The 22027-nt window shown below is 41.2% G+C and overlaps 1 protein-coding gene across 4 annotated transcripts in view; it reads left to right on the top strand.

Annotated features, from left to right (window-relative positions):
- The window catches only part of col14a1a (collagen, type XIV, alpha 1a), a 124474-nt gene that overhangs the window by 70821 nt on the left and 31626 nt on the right, over positions 1–22027 (top strand). For all 4 annotated transcript variants that reach the window (XM_068569298.1, XM_068569296.1, XM_068569297.1 and 1 more), the window contains exons 28-36: positions 4088–4231; positions 4652–4816; positions 4931–4969; positions 7026–7164; positions 9239–9381; positions 11205–11314; positions 18143–18301; positions 20282–20359; positions 20838–20924. In XM_068569298.1, the coding sequence (XP_068425399.1) occupies positions 4088–4231; positions 4652–4816; positions 4931–4969; positions 7026–7164; positions 9239–9381; positions 11205–11314; positions 18143–18301; positions 20282–20359; positions 20838–20924 (1064 nt within the window). The remainder of the gene's footprint in view (positions 1–4087; positions 4232–4651; positions 4817–4930; positions 4970–7025; positions 7165–9238; positions 9382–11204; positions 11315–18142; positions 18302–20281; positions 20360–20837; positions 20925–22027) is intronic.

Raw genomic sequence — 22027 nt, 5'->3', positions numbered from 1 at the left:
TTCCCCTCAGAGACCCCATCAGGGCCCCACACTGGGTCTAAACCCCCCAAAGCCCTCAAATAAATAGAAATATAGTTTTCAGCTTCTTTATCCCTTAGCCCCTGGCAGGTATATCAGTGTGGATACAACCAACAACAAAGCCAACGGCTTCTAGAGGCGGGGTAAAACCAATACAGCATAGTATCGCGATATTTTGCGTGGCGATATTGTATCGGTCCATGAAAGCCGAGTATCGATCTTTTATTTAATCAGTTCTAAACGTTTTGGTCCTAGAATAATGAAATCAATTCACTTTTTGTTGACAAAGTTTTCCTTTGGGGACACTTTGCGGTTGAAAAGAAATGTTATAAATCGCATTATACCGCGATACTCAATGTATCGCGATAATATGGTATCGGGACTTAAGTATAGTCTGCCGGTATTGCGTCGTGGGACCTCCCGAACGGCTTCAATCCCTTTTTTTTAATGTTTTTACTGTAAATGGCTAGCTCACTTTGTATCCTCTGTCCTATAACCCTTCAAGGGTCAAGGAAACACATTGAAAAATGTTTTTATTCATTTTTTCATGTGCTCAGATGACGCATAGATCCACAGTAAGCTGACAAATCTCAGAGAATATCAGACAGTGGATTCATTTCTTACTCATGTTTATCAATTATGAAACATTACGTTAAAACCTGCTTATTTCAGGCGGCAACCTGCATCGTATTTGTCCTCCATTTCACATCTGGGTCTCTGTATGAGCGCTTGGCTTGTTGGCACTGTGGAGGCTCTGCTCCTTATTTTCCTTTTATATCAACTTCTCATAAGCCCTTTACTCTATACCCCCATTTTATCAACAGTATTTAAATGAGGCTGCCTTCTTTAAGGCGTCACAGTCTGTTTTTCACACCGTCAGTACCTCCTCATACGAGCGTACGCATGTTGAGGATGCAGAGTGTTGAAGATGATATTCTAGGATTTAGCTTTTCTCTTTGCATTTATTCATTGCGGTATTAGTGAGCCTCTGACTGGCTTAGTGGATGATTGATTTAATATAGCTGCAGCTGCACTCAACCCTATATATATATATATATATATATATATATATACTGTAATGTCTGTGTGGGAGAATGTGTCTTATGAAATCAATGATATTCAAGCGCTACACGAGTAATTGTGCTAATCCCTGACTCTTCGCGGACAGTATGTTCAGATCAAGGAAGTGTGAATACGTGTGTGTGTGTGTGTGTGTGTGTGTGTGTATTGACATACAGTATGTCAGGTATAGTGTTACTTTCAACCCTGAACTGTACAGTAAAATATTCACACATTAGTTATCCGACATGTGATTGATCTTGTCCGATGTTTCGCAGTCTGACTTATTCTGCTTTAGTCATTTTCAAGATTTGTGCTTTTTTTAAAAAATTTTTAAAAATAAATTCAAACAGACGTATGAATGGCACCTGAATGAGTTTCACTCATTCACAAAGCCAGTGAGACCCACTCAAAAGCCATTGTACATGTAATATAATGCCTTTGATTGTCTAAATAGATGTCTTATGAACTTACTGGACTTTTTCAAAGACTTCAGGTTTTTTTTTTATAGCTTTTCCTGCTCATAGTAACCCAGATATAATAGCACAATCTTCTCCAAGTCATACATCACCTGCGGCCTCAATAGAGCAGAGAGAAAAGGTCTCCTATTGTACTTTGTACACTTCTTTGTTTTCTCTTATTGTTTCCCGTCTTAAGCAACAGCGAGAAAGCTGGTAAACTTTAGCCCGACGGGAGGCCCAATCACAACGGATATGGATCACTTCTCACACTGAAAGTGATAGATGGCTGATTGATGATGGGGTTTTGAACCCGAGAGCCATTGACGTGTTTCTGTTTTGTTTTTGTTTATTCTCCCACCTGTCTTCCCTGCCATTCCCCATCTGACCTCTTTCTTCATTCCTCTTCCTTTCCTGCATATTCACTCCACTCCTCTCTGCATCCTTTCACCTGCCCTCTTCCCTCCTCCACCTCGTCCTCTGGTCAGCGTCTCCTTTGCTCGTACTTCATGCCTGGCTGGCGTGGTCAGAGGACAGTAGACAAACAGATGTATCACTCGCAGATATCTGACAACGCAAACACTTTACAGGCCGAGCACTCAGTCATTTGTCACCACTGACAGCTCTGTAAAAAACACACACAAAAACAGAAGGAGGAGACATGGATGTGGTCTGAGGGGTTTGGTTTAGTTCGACATTGGGAGACAGAAACAACACACACAATTTACCCGACACGCTCCCGTGTACAATACGTGTTTGGTCTCATCACAGGGCATTGTGTTGCTGCATTAACTATTGTTTTTATTGTGAGGCTTTCTGATACTCCGCACCTCTTTTGAACACACAAGAGGAGTGAGAGGAGAGAGTGTTAAAGGACAGAGGGAGTAAAAGGGATTAATGGCAGGGATTGTCCATTTCATTATGAAAAGGTCAGGTGGAGAGGAGGAGATGAGCTTTTGGAAGTATAAATGCAAATCATGATGAGCAGTATGCAAAAACTGGCATTAGATTAAAAAAATGGTCAGGGGACTGGTGGTTTGGATGGTTTGCAAGCACAAAATGAGTTTATTTATGGACACAATGTTGTCTTTATTCAGTATGTTTGAAGTCATATACAGTTAAGATCAATGAAAGCACATTGCAGCTTTTTCCTGTCTTTTTTAATGACTATACTTTGTCCCTGAATCACAACAATGACCAATTTTTGTAGAGTTTGGTTCAATACAAGTCAAGTTTGCGTGTCTTTTCTGCAGTGAGAGAGTTGTCTCGAGGCAAATAAATCATTAGAAATATAATAAAAGGAATAGTTTGTACACAAGCGTTTGATTTGAACTTTAACTTTGTTAATAAACTGGCTGCTTTCAGTTTTTTTTTGACTGATTGAGCCCATGAGCAGGTCACATGTACTCTGTTAAAGGTTTATCTAGTTTCAACCTTTCGACAGACTTGATTTTCACTTTTCCATCTCTGTCCCGTCTCTTATGTTTAGGTCTCGTCGACATACGTCCCTCACTGTCTGTCTTCTGGCACATTTCAAACGTTAATGACAACGAGGGCTGAATCTGGTTTCAGGAGCTTTTAGGTCACTGAAGTCATGTCATAATTATGCGCTTGGAATTATATTCAATTATTGTCGGAGGAGGAAAATTAACACTTGTTTTTTTTAATTAGCGGGTGCATTAAAATTTATAGCAAAGGTCACGAGCGTTCACACATCGGAGTGGAGAGGAGGATTTCTACTTTTAATGATTACATACGTGCTTTCAATACATTTCATTTGCTTGGCATTTATTTCTCTGTTCCAAATTGTTCCACCGATGAATAAATTAAGCTTCATATCACAAGACGGTGCTTGGAATGAGACTGAGAGGTTTTTTTGGTTTTACTTTGTTATTTTTACTATGATACATCACTGCTGTACTGTTTAATGTTTCTATTGTGTTCCTCCTTTAAGGCGGCCATTAGTTAGCATTGACTTCACTGCAACATGAGAGTAATCCAGCAGAGAATTGAACATAATTTGAGTAAGTTAATTACAAAAAAAAAGCACATTGCAGCTTTTTTTTCTGTCCCCGTTCAGCCAGAGACACTTACGTCAAGGAATTGATCATTTGTAAGAGAGTTGCTGTGTGCTGTTTGAGGGATCTGAGCAGCAACAACGATTCTGCTGAGTGCTAATCCTCCCTTCACGAAGATACGGGAACATTAAATCAACAATACGCCGTATCGCATCAGACAGAAGTCGAGGCGGTGGAGGACGCTGAGTCGGCAAACGGCGCCGGCGCGAATGTAATGAGCACAGTGACGGTGATAAGTCATCCAGGGAGGTGCTTTAATTGTGTAATATAACCAAAAATATAGGTTAAAAAAAAGCAGACAAACGAGGGAACTGGGATTTATTAGTATGTATCTAATTTAAGTTGCTGCAATTTGATTTGAACACAGCATCTTAAACACTTTTGTCTGTTTCTATCAGGCATACATGTTCAATATGAACATATGAGTGGTCACATGGTTTGTCACATCAAGAGGTTTCCTTTTGCCTTCACCAGGTCGGGCCATCAAACACGTGAAGGACTCCATCTTCACCTCAGAAGCCGGAGCGCGACGCGGCGTTCCTAAAGTCCTGGTCGTTCTCACCGATGGACGTTCCCAAGACGACGTCAACAAAGTGTCCAAGGAGATGCAGGTGGACGGTGGGTTTTATTTATACGAGTCAGCCTTTTCTGTTCCAGGAGCAGAGCAATGGAACCAGAACTGATCTTAAGGTTTTTAATAAAGCTCTTAAATTATGGTTATAAGAGAAAAAGAACATTATTCACTCATTTAACACCCTCATACTTTGTGTATGTATCTATGTATGTATATGTGGTGATGTATTCTCTTTTATTCCATTTTATCACATTTTATTATATATATACTGGACGGATTCCACATTCACTCTTTCAATTATTGGATGCTTTATGTACTGCGTGTCACATTTTACTGTTGTAGGATATCAGACTCTTTAATCATTGTTTTGGAAACCATTAACCCCGACAATGTCTGTCATTACTCCACTTAATCCTTCCACCTCCACCTTGTAATGAACTCTCTCGTGTGGCTGCGTTTCTCAGGCTACATCATCTTCGCCATCGGCTTCGCGGACGCCGACTACGGGGAGCTGGTGAACATCGCCAGCAAGCCCAGCGATCGGCACGTCTTCTTTGTGGACGATCTGGATGCCGTGAAGAAAATAGAAGAACAGCTCATTACTTTCGTCTGTGAGGCTGCAACCGCCAGTGAGTAATATCACCCCGTTGTGTTCGAAACAGAGCGAGGGAAGCAGAGAGAGAGAGAGAGACACGCAAAAGAATTTGGAAAATATTAAGGATGAACTCTTTACTGTCTTTCAGCTTGTCCGTCTGTTTTGATGGGTGGCAACACAATGGCAGGTGAGGAAACGTCCATGATGTACTGAAACATCCATGATGTACTGAAACATCCATGATGTACTGAAACATCCAGGATGTACTGAAACATCCATGATGTACTGAAACATCCATAATATACTGAAACATCCATGATGTACTGAAACATCCAGGATGTACTGAAACATCCATGATGTACTGAAACATCCATGATGTACTGAAACATCCAGGATGTACTGAAACATCCATAATATACTGAAACATCCATGATGTACTGAAACATCCATAATATACTGAAACATCCAGGATGTACTGAAACATCCATGATATACTGAAACATCCATGATGTACTGAAACATCCATAATATACTGAAACATCCATGATGTACTGAAACATCCATGATATACTGAAACATCCAGGATGTACTGAAACATCCATGATGTACTGAAACATCCATAATATACTGAAACATCCATGATGTACTGAAACATCCAGGATGTACTGAAACATCCATGATGTACTGAAACATCCATGATGTACTGAAACATCCAGGATGTACTGAAACATCCATAATATACTGAAACATCCATGATGTACTGAAACATCCATAATATACTGAAACATCCAGGATGTACTGAAACATCCAGGATGTACTGAAACATCCATGATATACTGAAACATCCAGGATGTACTGAAACATCCAGGATGTACTGAAACATCCATAATATACTGAAACATCCATGATGTACTGAAACATCTATGATGTACTGAAACATCTATGATGTACTGAAACATCCAGGATGTACTGAAACATCCATGATGTACTGAAACATCCATGATGTACTGAAACATCTACGATGTACTGAAACATCCATGATATACTGAAACATCCATGATGTACTGAAACATCTACGATGTACTGAAACATCCAGGATGTACTGAAACATCCATGATATACTGAAACATCCATGATGTACTGAAACATCCATGATGTACTGAAACATCCATGATGTACTGAAACATCCATGATGTACTGAAACATCCAGGATGTACTGAAACATCCAGGATGTACTGAAACATCCATGATATACTGAAACATCCATGATGTACTGAAACATCCATGATGTACTGAAACATCCATGATGTACTGAAACATCCAGGATGTACTGTAACATCCAGGATGTACTGAAACATCCAGGATGTACTGTAACATCCAGGATGTACTGAAACATCCATAATATACTGAAACATCCATAATATACTGAAACATCCATGATGTACTGAAACATCCATGATGTACTGAAACATCCATAATATACTGAAACATCCATGATGTACTGAAACATCCAGGATGTACTGAAACATCCATGATGTACTGAAACATCCATGATGTACTGAAACATCCATAATATACTGAAACATCCATGATGTACTGAAACATCCATAATATACTGAAACATCCAGGATGTACTGAAACATCCATGATATACTGAAACATCCATGATGTACTGAAACATCCATGATGTACTGAAACATCCATGATGTACTGAAACATTCATGATATACTGAAACATCCAGGATATACTGAAACATCCATGATGTACTGAAACATCCATGATGTACTGAAACATCCATGATGTACTGAAACATCCATAATATACTGAAACATCCATGATATAATGAAACATCCAGGATGTACTGAAACATCCATGATATACTGAAACATCCATGATGTACTGAAACATCCAGGATGTACTGAAACATCCATGATATACTGAAACATCCAGGATATACTGAAACATCCAGGATATACTGAAACATCCATGATATACTGAAACATCCAGGATGTATTGAAACATCCAGGATGTACTGAAACATCCAGGATGTACTGAACAAACAGGTCCTACTAATCTTTTATAAAAGCTGATGATGATGGAGGAGGAAGAGGAAGAAGGAGGAGGGGGAGGAGGAAGAAGAAGAAGGGAAATGAGGAGGAGGATGAGGAGGATTAGGAGGAGGAAGAGGAGGATTAGGAGGAGGAAGAGGCGCAGGAGGGTAACGACATGTTGTCTGTCTCAGGTTTCCGTATGATGGAGAAGTTCGGCCTGGTGGAGAAGGAGTACAGCACCATACCCGGAGTTTCTCTGGAGCCGGGTTCCTTCAACAGCTTCCCCTGCTACAGGTTACACCGGGACGCCCTGGTGTCGCAGCCCACCAAGTGAGTGAGCTCACGACACACTAACAAAAATGAATTTGTCAACTCATGAATGCAAACCAAAGCTTAACCAAAACTAACAGTAATCTCAAAGCAGCTGAGAAACCGTTGATCACTTTCACAAACTCTCATCAGCCGAGTTGAAGGAGACCATTTATTCAGCGAGACTTTTATTTGCTCAATCGCCTTTGAGATCAACATCACTTTCACAAGAGAGATACCCGAGAACAAATAACAAACAGGTTCTAAATATGATGATCCAGTCTCACGAAAGATAGATAGATAAATATAAACTTTATTTCTTCCCAAAGGGGAGATATGTTAAAGAATCACCACGACAGACGAGCACATTCATTGATAATTCACAAATACAAAAACATCTGCATGTTTAGTCGTCATTATATCCTGTAACACAGCTTCTCTCTCTGTCATTATAGACATAAAGCATAGACATAAACTGTGTGTCATAGAGTTATTTGGATGGTTTATCTATCCACAGTTTGCGTGCTCAGCGTTCCTCTCTTCTCGCCCCGGACATGGGGAGTGGTGACTGTCAGCGGGACACAAACACCAAAGCACTTTGAAATACCAGCCAGAAGTACACACACAGAGTACCAGAGTACACAGTCCAGCCAGTGGAAACGACTTCAAATTGTTCCTTCATCTCTGTTTGGATTATTTTTCAGGTCACACATGTTACGCTCCCACTCGTAGCAGCTGGGCTGTGTGATACTAGCAAGTCAATGTCAAAAGGGGATCTTAGAGATAGTAGAATTTGAGCTATTCTTAATAATAAGAACATTGTATTAAAGCAAAATGTATTTCCAGACTCTAAATGGCAAACATAGCATATGAATTTATGTAAATAAACATATGCGCCCAAGCATTTATTCAAGGTTTACAGAGAATGCAGTTTAAAAAATTTAAAGAAGAAACGTAGAATTTCTGCAATAAAACGAAATTTACTAAAAGCTCAGAGCTCAGAGTAGATTGTTACGTTGGCATATTATTAAACAGAAAGTTACCACTAATCCCTGTAATTCCTACTGCCAATTAACACACAAAAAAGCCAATTGGCAATTTCAGATCATTCTGTTTCAAGGCCTCAAAACTCAAGTATAGAATATTTTTCCAACATTATCCCACCAAGCGAAAACTGCATCTCCGGTGTCACACAGCTGCTACGAGGCTCTACGTCGGACACGCAGGGCAAAGCACGTAGATTATTACACTAATGAACATTTAATGTAGTTTCCCATGCAACCGACTCTTTGTATGCGTGAGAAACAGCCGCACTAATAAAGTCCTTCTACGTATGATTGATGGTCTGCTATCCACAGAAAAGACATAGCAGACATGAATTATATATCATTTTAATTGCTTGTACAGGACACCTTTTAAGACCCATTACACTGTGGTGTCTGATTAAAACCCGCCCAATTAGTACGTATCAGTAAAAGATTAAAGACTTCCGACATTTAAATCCGTTTCAAATCACAGATTTAAGACTATGAAGTAATGAAGAGCCTTCCGAACATGAAGAGCTGGTACAAATGACTGAAAGCGTCATTGAGATGCGTGTATGTGCAGGATGGAGGTGTTAATGTTTACCCAGCACAGATACACATGCAGGTATAAAACCCATACATGCAACACTTAAAGGGAGCAGCCAATGGCTTCAAATATACTCCCGTGAAGTCTTTCTTTCGCTGATGTGTTGTTGTTTTTTTGAGCTTCCTGCTATGTGATTGTTCAGTTTGTGAAAAGTGACATTGAAGAGCCCTCTGAAAAGTTCAAGCTGAGACAATTTGAACCTGAAGTGCTCGAAGGCTGCTGCGCAAAAAAAAAAAAAAGAAGAAGAAGAAGAAGAAGAAAAGGCTCGGCTGTGAGATCAAAAAGAGACTGGCACTCGAAGACAGTCGAAGGCAGCCAAAGCACTCTAAAAGCATTTCACAAGCGCTGAAGAGAGACAATGGCACTACATGCCTTCAGGGCACAGCTATGCTCACTATCTGTGTGTGTGTGTGTGTGTGTGTGTGTGTGTGTGTGTGTGTGTTCTCTAATGTGTGTGTACCAGGTACCTTCATCCTGAAGGTTTACCCTCCGACTACACCATTTCCATGATGCTCCGCCTGCTTCCCGAGACCCCGCAGGAGCCCTTTGCATTGTGGGAAATCCTCAACAAGGACAACGAGCCACTGGTCGGGCTCATCCTGGACAGTAGGTTTCAACCACTGGTGTTGTTGCTCATCTTTTCTTTGTCTTTCCCGCGTCGGAAAAAGCTCCTGCGGTCCCAACAACACCTCCAAACGATTTAGAGGAGACTGCAGCAGGTTCTTGAACTTTTTCTGTCACGCTCCACTTTGGAGGAAGCAAAATGTTCCCACCGCCCCAACAACATGGGAACAAAATGGTCCAACCTTTTAAGACTCCTTCATCTGTGTTTTTTTAATTAATAAATTAAAGAAAATTAAAATCCCTTTCAAGTAAACCAGATTGCTCCATCAGACAAAAACTAATAACATGTTCAATCACTTTGTTAAAACAATGCAAATAAAGTTGTATATGTGCAAAAAATAACTCATATTTGTCAAAAAAGATTACCAAGGAAGCCGGTTGGATCCCTGTTTTCTCCTCATAGTTTCTTGAAGTGTCCTTGAGCAAGGCACTGAAGCCCAGAGCTTCACAGCAGCACAAAGCTCCTCAATTACTAAGGATGATGGGTAAAATGCAGAGAATAATTCCCCTTACTCTGGGATTAACAAAGGAGTCTTAAAAAAAAAAAAATGTAATTCCTCCGCGCCCCACTAGAGGGTCGCGCCCCACAATTTGACAACCACTGCAATACAATATACATCTTCAACCCTTGATGAGAGCGCTTCTGTTCTGAAGGCTCAGCACCGTGACCTCGGACTTAAAGGTGCTGATCCTCGCGCGCGTTTAAGACGTCGTGGCTGAAGATTTTCAGAAGATTTTTTGAAGCCAGAGAAGAGGGAGAGGATGGAGGCGTCAAAAGATTGACAAACGCTGCACTGAGTGTGTTTGATCCGACTGCAATGAGAGAAGCTACCAGAAGATACAGAGTCGCTGTGTGATCACACCCCCCGGGCCTCAAACTTCAGAGGTGTTTCGGACGCTGACTTGGAGGAGACCCAGGGGCAGAAGCCCCCTGACCCGCACAGGAGATTATGCCACCAGCTGGGACGGATGATCTCTGCATCCCCACGAGTAGCTGGAGGAAGTTACAGCGGGAAAGTCATTTTGTTTCGCTCTACTTTTCCAGTTGGGCTCGATACAGCGAAGTAAATTGGGTTTATAGTGTGTTTTTCGCTGTTCGGGAGAATCCGGAGCTGTCGGACGTGTTTCATGGGCAAGGATTTAAGAAAATAAATCAAGAAACGGGTCGACCATGGGGCAGAGCACTCACGCCATTAACAGTAAATTGGTCCGATGGTGGTTGTACTTTTTCTTCCCATGTCAAAGATTATACAGCAACAAAGTACTCAGCATGATTACCTGATAATCTCTATGCAGGGACTTTCCTGCTTTTCATATTTTATTTTACAGGAGCAAAAATAGTGTGACTCTCAAAGTTGAGTTAACATTGGCATGGTACAAACTCATCGTTCTCTTTGCCTCATGCACCATATATATTATTAGAATAATGGGGAGGAGGAGTCTTGCAACAACAAAATATTGCTTTAAAAACGTGATGCAAAATAATTTAGTTTGGACAAAATACATGATCAATGAAATGGGATTATTTCATATTCAAATCAGTCAAAGCAACATCTGATGAGGTTTGTATTCTTTCATTGGTCAAATTAATTAAACTATATATATATAAATGGCACAGAAGCACAGAGATGAAGTTGTTTGCTGCTGATATTGTTCGGCCTCCGTCCTTCACTGATAAACTGTGTCTTTATTGTCGTCTAATAACCGGAGACGGAGATAATAGTGGATACAAAACGAGTTTCGACTCGACGTGAACATCAACCTCTTCCCTCCTCCCTCATCACCTTCTCCGTCTCCCCCCTCAGCCGATGGAAAGACCTTGACGTTCCTCAACTACGACTACAAAGGAGACTTCCAGACCGTCACCTTTGAAGGAGCTGAAATAAAAAAGATCTTCCACGGCAGCTTCCACAAGGTTCGTCTTCACTTCTGTGTGTGCTCAAAATGACTTGAATGAAACAACAGAACAATCATTTATAGTCATTTATAAAGGGGAACATATTTGTTTTGCTTTTTTTTATTTCATATTGTTGTATGGTGTTAAAGTTATGATCAGAATATGTAATGATAATGTAATGTTAAACAGAGAAACGTCCAGAACTTAAACCCCTTTAACTCCAATCATTTCATTTAATTCTAAAGATCTGTGTGATTTTACTCAGGTTGCATTGCATAGCGGACTCACAATGACACACCGTCACCACAACATGTAGGTGCTCGTCTTTCACACAAGTGAGGAGCAGGACGCTTCGTGAAACAGAGAAAGAGACACAAACAGAGATGATGGACCGTGTTTCCATGTGTTTTGGAGAGGAGTAGCGTGTTGGGTGGTTCTCCAGCAGCCCGCTGGACTTCCTCTCTCTCTCTCTCGTGACCTTTCAACACCGCTGTGATGAGTGTGTGCAGGTGATGATCGCCCTCCTCCCCCTGCTGTCTCTACTCGCGCTCCACTGCTGTTTCCACAACCGTCTGTTTGTACGAGTGGACTCGGGGATTTCATCAACTTTCGAAGAAGTTATGGCGGACGTTTGTCATTATTTGTGACGTTTGACATTACACAAACCAGAAGCTAACGATCCAACAGCCCTTTAGCTAAACATGTAATCAATGGCACTTTAATTGGAATGTAACACAAACAAAATGCATTGCACACGACCAGGTTTTGATTGCGGTAGGAATTTGTGCGTCTAACAGGCATCATTAGAAAAAGACAACAATCTGTGGTGGGTGTGGTAGTTTCTATGATTTTCCCTTGATGACCTCACACCGGACCACCGGAGGAGGTATCACTTCGTCCTGCCGACTGATTACCTGACAGAGACGTTTCCCATTTCCTTCAATCACTGGGATTCGATTCAAATGTATGTGTGTAAATTGTGTTGTTTCAAATTAGTCGTTCTGAATAGAAAAGGCAAATTTATATGACATTCACTCCATAGAAGACAATTTGCAGCTCATTTGAGACGAGAAAAAGATATAAAAATAATAAAACATGGAGTAAAGAGAGGATGCAAATGCCTCCGCTGAATAAATAATGAGGTTGTTTTGGCCTCGGCAGACCGAGTGAATGACAAATTCACATCGCACAACACTTTGGCATGAAATATCAACATTAGCTGAAGCAAAAATAATAATAACAACTTAACACGCTGAATAATAATCAGCGCACTTTGAATTAACCGCATTGTTCAGGGAGTGTGTGGTCGATGGAAGTGGACATGTGTTGCTTTGCCACATTTTCAAAAAGCACGCGTTTAACAAGTCAATGGAAAGATCACGTGAGAAAGAACCAAGTCCAGGAAAAGTCTCTGACGAGAGTCGTCTTCTCGCTGTTGTTTATCGGGACTTTTGCCAAAAGAAAACAAATCAACAGCAGCCCGCCAACTCTCTGTCTTTCTGTAGCTCAGTTCCCGAAATGTCGGTGAGGAGCTGTCAATCATTCTCTGTCCCCCCTTTTTGTGTCTTCTTCATTGTTTCCTGTCTGTTCCGCTTGAGAACATGACAATGGAGAGAGAGAGAGAGAGAGAGAGAGAGAGAGAGAGAGAGAGAGAGAGAGAGAGAGAGAGAGAGAGAGAGAGAGAGAGAGAGAGAGAGAGAGAGAGAGAGAGAGAGAGAGAGAGAGAGAGAGAGAGAGATGTGCAGGAGACATGGCCGGCCGGAGGATTCGCCTCCTCTTCGACAGAATGACAAGCGAATAAGAGGAGCGTCCGTGTGCGTGTGCGCGTTTGTGTGTTTGTGTGTGTGTGTCGGTTATAAAGGGATTTCCATATGAAGACGCCTTTTGGCGCGGTGGCAGGAATACCCAGCAGGCTCTGTCGCCGCTCGGGCAAAACTGAGAGAAACAAAGGAAACACAAAACAGGTGAGGGAGGGAGAGAGAGAGAGAAGAGAGAGAGAGAGAGAGAGAGAAGGGGAATAAATTGGCATGAGAGTGAGCCGGTGACACAAAGACAAAGAGACAAAAATAAAAGAGACAAACAGACGTAGACAGAGAAAGAAGACGGGAACGGAGTCTTCAGTGTAACCCACATATTGCTCAGAGACATATTATATACTCCATTTATCCATCTCCCAAAATGATTAAATGACTCCCATAAAAAATATTAGAGAGCACTTAGAGCTGTCCTTGTGCGCGGTACAATTTACACTCAGGACATTTGCTTCTTGAGCTTTTCCAGCGCGCAGTATTCCACAATATTTCACGGAGTTAAACAGCTTGTTAATTTACTCATACATGGTCATAATAAAGAGGTTTTCCATGAATGTTGGAAGCTCCTTGGAAGGTAGAAGAAGTGATAATGAAGAAACAAGAGCAGCGACCATAAATCAACGAGCTGCGTGTGTTGGCCGAACAGATTCGGGACGAATGAAGCCGTGTTTATTTGTAAGAGAGAGAGAAAGCAGGACACGGGAACATGGTGGCTGGATCTGTTTTTGACGATTAAGGGCTTGATGATTAATCCAGATAAACACACACACACACACACACACACACACACACTGCAAAGGGAAATATGTGTCTTTGCTTTTCAAATGTTGTGTTTGAGCTTGTTTGAATTCAACTGCCGGCCTCCAGTACGTCTTTATTATGGCGGTGAGAAGTAAAAAAAAAAAAAAAAAAAAAGTCAAATAAATGCATCCCAGTCTGTTTGGATTTGGGCTTTAGAAGACTGATTAGGTGTGAGGAATTAGACCGTGGAAAAACCAGTGAATCGCTGGCAGGGAAACACTGCGGTGTGGCACGTAACAACGCCCTCGACGCTGGAATCGAACCCGGAACATTTGGGGTCATACGAGTTGCGCTGGAGGCTCACAAGGTGCTCTGTTTACCGGGAGACTCAAACACACCTGAAGTGTTTTGATTATTGAAAATCAAGTATATTTTTGGCATCTGGAAGTACAGCATTAGTGCCACACAAACCCGGTACTATTATGTATATTTATTACTGCATTTTTGTCAGAATAACCAGGGGAAAAAAAGAAATAGTTATAGTTGAGCGCGACTATCTTTCAACGCAACAATAACCTAAAGAAAACCCTTAAATTATAGCTACAAGGCGCTGAGAGTCAAATGTGTATATATATATATATATATATATATATATAGTTCAGCGGCATAGCTATGGAGCTCGCCATATTTCAATTGTGACCGTTAAAAGAACAAAAAGAAACGTCTGACGGCTGCCAAGTTCGTCATTAACTCTGTCAAAAGTCTCCAGCTGGGATGAAGCGTTTGTTTACGTTTTCTTTTTTCCTCCTCACACTTAACACAACATCTGTGCTTAAAGCGGCAGTGTGACGGATGTGACGGATGTGACGGATGTGCCGGCGTCCAGCGGTGTGGGCGTGGACTGCAGCGAGCTGAAGGCTCCTCTCCTCGCTCGTCCAGGACTCTGCGGTAGCGTCCGCTGCCAAGTGTAAAACTGTGGTAACGGCAGAAAAAAAGCGATCTGTGTCTAAAAGTTGAACGCGCGGTTCATGGATTATTAGTTAGACAGTTTTATCCAGTGAATTTAAAGCAGCATTTTAAGGGAGGATTGTGCAAATATTGCTGACCGGAAAAAAATGAAGTGAGAAAACTCTCCTGTGTGTGTGTGTGTGTGTGTGTGTGTCCAATATGAGTAAGTGCATGCATAGTTTGTGATTGCATTGATGTAAATGCTTCAAACATTCATGTACATGCTCAAAAACAATGCAGCCGTTCACATATACGCACGCACACACACACACACACACACACACACACACTCTTTGAGGCATGCATAATGCACACACACGTTTTGAAGTGCAGGTCGATGCTGCTGAGAGAGCAGAAACACTGATAGCTTCATTTACTTCAGCCCACATTATCTCTCACAGCATGTTTAAAAACTGCCATAACAATCTAGGAATGAGTGTGTGTGTGTGTGTGTGTGTGTGTGTGTGTGTGTGTGTGTGTGTGTGTGTGTGTCCGCGCCAATTTTCCAGTTGCGTCATGATGTCAGAGACACTTCTTTACTTTGTGTTTACGCGTCAGCGAGAGGTTAAGATAATGTGAATATGTTGATTCTCTAATTTCTTAATATTTCTCCCCGGTTTGCTCTTTTATCTCTTGGAGTCTTCCATAAAATGTGCATTGAAACATTATTGTTTTCATTTCCTTATGACTTCTGCGTTGAGCGATAACAATACGCCCCAAAACCATGAAACTAGTCAAGAAAGTTCAAGTCGAGAACCATTACGCGGTTTCTTCTTTCTTTGTTTTGATACTTATATCCAGAAAGATTATGTCCTTTAGCGTCACGTTGTACTTTCCTTTCTGCTATCAACGTGCAGCAGAATTGTTATTGGGTATCCGAGATTATCACGAGTAATATGCGCCACGTGACGAAGATGATGTCGCTCTGTCAGTGGGTTTCGAAAAACAAGTAATTTGTCTAAAGAATGATAAGCTAAAAGAATTCTGATGAGGGGAAAAAAAAAAAGGCTGCCGACAGAGACGCAAACAAAAAAGGTGCTTTATATTCAGAAACGATTGTGTTGATGTGTAAGACAGCAGCGGCATTAGAAAATATTAGTCTGTGTTTGCCTGAGAGGCTGATGCGTCTTGCGTTGGCAGCACCATCACCTGTGGACGTCCTGTGGTCTCCAGCAGCATCCTGACATCCAGCAGCAGAGACGAGCTTCAGGCTACTCATATATGTATTATACTATATGTTTATTTGTATATTTTATACTTTGTCCTCGTATTTTTGTTGTTGGACCTAACAGGAAGTCAGACAAACAGACGTCAGGAGGTTAAAGGAGCAGTCTGTGGATAGTTAGCAATGCAGGTTTATACGTAGTGAAAGCAGGAAGTGAGAAAACACGTCATCGTGTTTGTTGTGAACTCCGCTCCGTAAAACTCAAGTTTTTCAGTCTCAAGATTATCCAATGAGTCTCTGATGAACAAAAACAACAGCGAAACGAGTTTTTACATTTAAATTAGATTTGAACTCACTCATTGATGATGCTGCAGATGCCAGAAGCCCATTCAATATGTAATGTCATTTCATCATACACCACATAATTCACTATACACTGCCTTTATACTAATATGCATGTGAACTTTAACTGTCCGGGTATATTAAATATTATATTAACCCCCCCAAAAATACTTTTCTTAAAAGGATAAAGCATCTTTTCTCAGACTTGCTGCAGTTTGCTGTTTTTTTTTCAGATTTCATATCTCTGAAGTGTGAGAACACAAGAAAGGTTCAATAGTCAATTTTCAAGAATAAACTTCCTCCAGACTGAAAATAAGTCTGAGTCACTGCTGAAGTAAACGGATAAACGAGATAGCCTGAAGGAGAGGGACTGCCATCCTTCACACACACACACACACACACACACACACACACACACACACACACACACACACACACACACACATAAACGTGTCTGTGTATATACCTTAGGCAATGCCTTAGGGACCTTAACTCCAACCACTAAATGCTCTAAAATACTGGCAGGATGCCTGTACCTGAGAGGATTTTACTCCTCTTTAATATCACACACAGACGTGCACGCACACATGCACGCAAACACGCTCGCACACACACACACGCCGTGTCTTGTGAAGTGTGCAAAATGGAGGTCGAGGACAGAAAGTCATTATAAAGCAGCCGTCCAAGGAATGGGCCCTGACACTTTAATATGAACTTTGTCTAACTTCACATTAGCTGCACCTCGTTACTGTCCGTGTGTGTGTGTGTGTGTGTGTGTGTGCGCTGCACTCGTGCTTTCATGCTCCTCTAACATGCAGCGCATGCATATTTTTTACATTGTGGATCAGAAGGAGTGATAGAAAAGCCATAATGTTGAAACACAGGTGCTGATAGTCAGTTTTAGTTCTATCTCCAGAAAGCAGCTCCCTCTTTGCTCATCAACCACGTGACCGCGGTTTCCTCTGAGAAGGCCGTTTGAGCTCGCCGGCACTCCGACTGGAAGGAGCCAATATATGCGCTTATAAGCCCACTCGAGCAGAGGAACGTGTTTTTATTGTTATTAGTCAGTAACAATGTGGCCTGTAAACAGAGGCGCTCACAGACACAAGAGCTGTGGAAACGCTGCACTTAAAGTGATGAAACAACTCTGTTATATCGACTCTATAATATCAATAACTAATACAGACTAAACAAAGATTAACTATCGGGACAAAATACTAACATCTGCGTCTCTTTAACCCTTGTATGACGTTCGGGTCTGTGGGACCCGTTGTCATTTTTCATCAAAGCAAAAATAATCTGATTCATTTTTTATTTTTTTTAACTCAGATTTATTGGCCTTGGCTCATTTTCTGCAAAGAACATATATCAGACAAAATGTTATATTACATAAAGGGTGTTCTGGGCTATTAAAAGTGTAGAAATCGTGTACCTTAATTACATTATTAACCATATTTGCTGTTTATATTGCTTCTAATTGGGATGAAGAAAACATCTGTTGAGTATTTTAACATAAATTGTTTTGATTGTGTTGAATTAAAAACACCAAAATACAGCGGGTCCAACAGACCCACAACACCCGCTGAGTAACAAAAACATGAACACCAAACGAGGATTAAACTGTTGCTGTTTTACTATAATCTCAAGAGTTTTGTGTCAATTTTAAGATGTTATAAATGTTCACATCTCGCTGTAGTTTGGGAACTACTTCTATCTCATGCACCTTCTTCTTCTTCTTCTTCTTCTTCTTCTTCTTCTTCTTCGTCTTCTTCCTCACAGCTCCATGTGACCGTCAGCAAGACGTCCGTGAAGGTGGTGTTAGATTGCTCCGTGGTCGGGGAGAAGTCCGTCGGCGCTGCTGGTAACATCACCACAGATGGAGTGGAGATCCTCGGGAGGATGATTCAGTCCAGAGGCAGACGGGACAACTCTGCTCCAGTCAGTATGAACGTCTGTCTGCATGATTGTTAAGCGCACACTGAATAGCGGTATGAATGCATATCTGTATATTAAGAGTTCTCACTGGTTGGATCGGTGTCCTCCACACTGGACGCACAGTGGGAGGCCATTTTGTTGCAATAAAACCTGGAATAAAAAGGGATTTTTTTTATTTTATGGAAAGGATTTCCACAAAATAGTCAAAGTTGTTGAAGGGAAATGAAGAAAAACACTTGTTTTCCATAATTCAAAGAAAAGAAAAGGTGTGTGTAAGGTGTAAAGCAGAGTTAAAGAGAGAATAAATGAATCAAATGTGGTTTTAAAGGGTCCCATGTGCTTTGATCACAATGATCAGTCAGCAAGGTAGGCGTGTCATCCAACCGCTGTGACCGATGAAATAAGCACTTAAATCATAAAACTTGTTAGTGAGTCTCTCAGGGAGAGTTTGTTTTATTTATTGCGAGTGGAAAATGTGCAAAAGGTTTTACATACATTGTTGGCACAAGCAGTCAAACACCTCTTGGCACACGCAGGCAGGAAAGAGGGCGAGCTGTCCCGCTCTCCTGGGAATGCCGAGCGCTGCTATTTGCAAATGAGCACCTCTTAGCTGCGCCAAAAATAAATGCTGAGTGGAGAAGTTTTTATGAAGGAAAATTAAAAAGATGACATTTTCTATATATCATCATCTTCAGATTCTCCTTTCATGGCCAGTAATATGGTTATTGATGCAAAAAATATGTTGTATCATGTTTGGAAAGGTCTTAGCAGAAAGTAACCTTGCTGCTTTATTCTATTTTACTGTCGGTAGCTTCAGTGGTCTTTACTTGAATAACTCATTTGTTTTAGGCTCCACAACGATTAACATTTCTTATTATCTAGCGATATCTTACTGTGAGTAGCTGAGCTGAAGGATTTCAGCTGCAGAGTTGATTTTAATTGAATTGTGATGTTTCAATCTACGAATCTGGGTCAAACCCCTAAACTAATCAGGATAACTCTGTATCTTTTGGGTCTCAACATTAGTTCCGGTTGGACCTCCCGGCGCTTTTAAGTACATTTTACAGTAGAAAGACGACATATAATCACCAGAATAACACTGCAGGGAAGATCTTTACTCTTAAGGAACTAAAAACACTTTGATTCAAATATTTAGAGATGACATTTGACAGCGATACGGTCGTCTGGCTGTTTTTAAACGTGGGACTTCTGCACCTTTCTTAACTGAGGCCAATGGGGGTTTTATCTGCACTTAAATGACCGTGAAACACGACCAAACCGGGCAAAATGTCTCCATCAGAAGACGTTTCGTAGATTATAAATGTGTAACTGAAACAACCGCCCAGTTTTTTTACGAGCTGACAGAATCTCTTACAGGTCTGCAATCGTGTGCATGTCTGTGTAGATGTAGTTTCAGTCATCAAGTAGAAGTTTTCCAGAGTTTGAGTTTCATCTGTGATGTGTATGTTGTGTAGGTTTGATATGTATCCTTTGTTTGAGATTTGGGAAATGAAACATTTGGTTTCTGGATAATTAGAAATGTCGATGCAAGAAACTGCTCTTGTCCTGAAATGAATGAAAACGATATCTCGTCAGCTGGCTGCTTCTTCCGTCGTGATGTTACACGTTAAATTAGACGCGAGCCCGTACGGCCGGGGTGTGAGATTGGAGGAGCCGCCCTCACATTCATTTTGTTTGTTGAAGCCATCAGCCAGACTTCACACGTCTCCCAGCGCGGCTCAGCTGGTCATTAGAGCAGCTGAGCCGCCTCTCTTCTGTTTTCTTATCGACACAGAAACACCACCGAACCACATCATTACAAAATACCGCGGTGAATATGACATGTGCAACGTTGCCTCTGTTTGACTTCTGCATGTGTTTAATGTTACTGATAATATTTAGTTTGCAGTATAATTGGAATTAGTTTGTGTGAGTGTAAGTGTATCAATGTGTGTGTGTGCGTGTGTGTGTGTGTGTGTACAGTTCCAGCTCCAGATGTTTGACATCATCTGCAGCACGTCCTGGGCCAGCAGAGATAAGTGCTGCGAGCTGCCGGCGTTGGTAAGAAATGCACCACATGCATGTTCTCTCTCTCACACACTTTAAAACGCCGCTCCTCTCCGAGGGTGCAGCAGGTTATGCCTCCTGATATTCCAGATGATTTGAGGGATTATTGATGAGGAAACTAGAATTCAAGCCAAATTACTTAGAATATAAATGAATGGCGTTGAGCTCTGGCAATGAAATGCAGCCACTATTAGTGCCTGTGGTCAGGTGTGTGATTTAATGTATCTGATAGAAATGCACAGTGACCAATATCGTCTTGACACACACACACACACACATAGTGTATACAATAGCAACAATTATCAGTTAACACTCCATTCAGCTGCACTGAGTCCTCCCTTCATTAGATATCCCTCTTTAAATCTGATTGGATCCATGAACGCAATATTTTTTTAGCTTTTTTTTGACGCTCAATGTTGTACTCAATGAATACACACATTGTACACTCAGTGCATGTATTGTGTGTTTTCAGAGAGTTGAGGAGCAGTGCCCCTCCATGCCTCATGCCTGTACCTGCTCCCAGGACAGCAAAGGACCTGCAGGACCGTCCGGACCCCCTGTAAGTACTAGAGGCTGGGGGGCAAAAATCAATACAGCATAGTATCGCGAAGACGAGTCGCGATCTTTTATGATATCAATTATACACTTTTTGGTCCTGGAATGATAAAATCAATTGCATTTTGATTGATGGGAGGTAAACAGACTGAAAACGTTATCTTCTTAGATAGAATAGCTGACAACGTTTTCCTTTGGGGACAATTTGTGGTGGAAAAAAAAGGAATATATCGCAATACTCAATGTATCGCGATACTCAATGTATCGCAGTATCGTGATAAAATCAAATTGTGGGACCTCTGGTGATTCCCACCCCTAGCAAGTACCCACTTGCTCTATTATTCTGTCATTTATTTTCTCATTTAATAACTTATTTGGCTCACTTTAGTATCATGATGATATTTTGTGCTCTATTCCTGGTGTGGGGCTGCTTTATCTCTTTTATATCCTGTTATTCACGGGAGGGACGCCTCAATGCATTCACTAACACGTTTTCTCATCCAGAGAATTAATGCATCAGTTATTCACTTTGACTGTCTAGACTCTCATTAAAAACATAGTGTTTAAGTGTTTGTACGGTCAACACTGGTCGTGAGTCAAACAGCCGCGTGGATGAAGAAAAAAAAAGCAAATCATTTTTGTGTAATCCAGCTCGGTTCAATCTTCTTCCCTCAGGGGGGAATTTGTTGTAAGCCGATCTGCAAATGTAAAACCACATAAAAACCCAATTTATTCACACAATCTCAAAATATGAACGCTGATTGTTGATGATAGACATTCGACGAATATCTACGTGACCAACCGCCACCACAAAGACCGCTCATATCAAAAAGACCAAGTGCATGTATCAGTGTATACACAACGTATGTATTATCCCCCTTCAGTGTCCTGGCCACTGATTTCTATATTGTACTTTAATACACATCTTTTGGCGTTTTCATTAGAGTGGCATTGTGTGAGAGCGAGAGAGAAGGGATGAGCTTGGCGAGCAGCTTATATTCCTCTCACGCAGGTGAGCCCTGATAGAGGCTGAGAGATGAGAGCGAGTAAATGAGCTCATTTACGGCCCGAGACGTTTCTCTACATTCTCCTTTTTCTCTTTTCTAT

Source organism: Clinocottus analis, unplaced genomic scaffold (assembly GCF_023055335.1).
Source record: "Clinocottus analis isolate CAN_PGR_092001 unplaced genomic scaffold, fCliAna1.0.p SCAF_9, whole genome shotgun sequence".
NCBI lineage: Eukaryota > Metazoa > Chordata > Actinopteri > Perciformes > Cottidae > Clinocottus > Clinocottus analis.
This window is presented reverse-complemented; position numbering and strand designations above follow the sequence as displayed.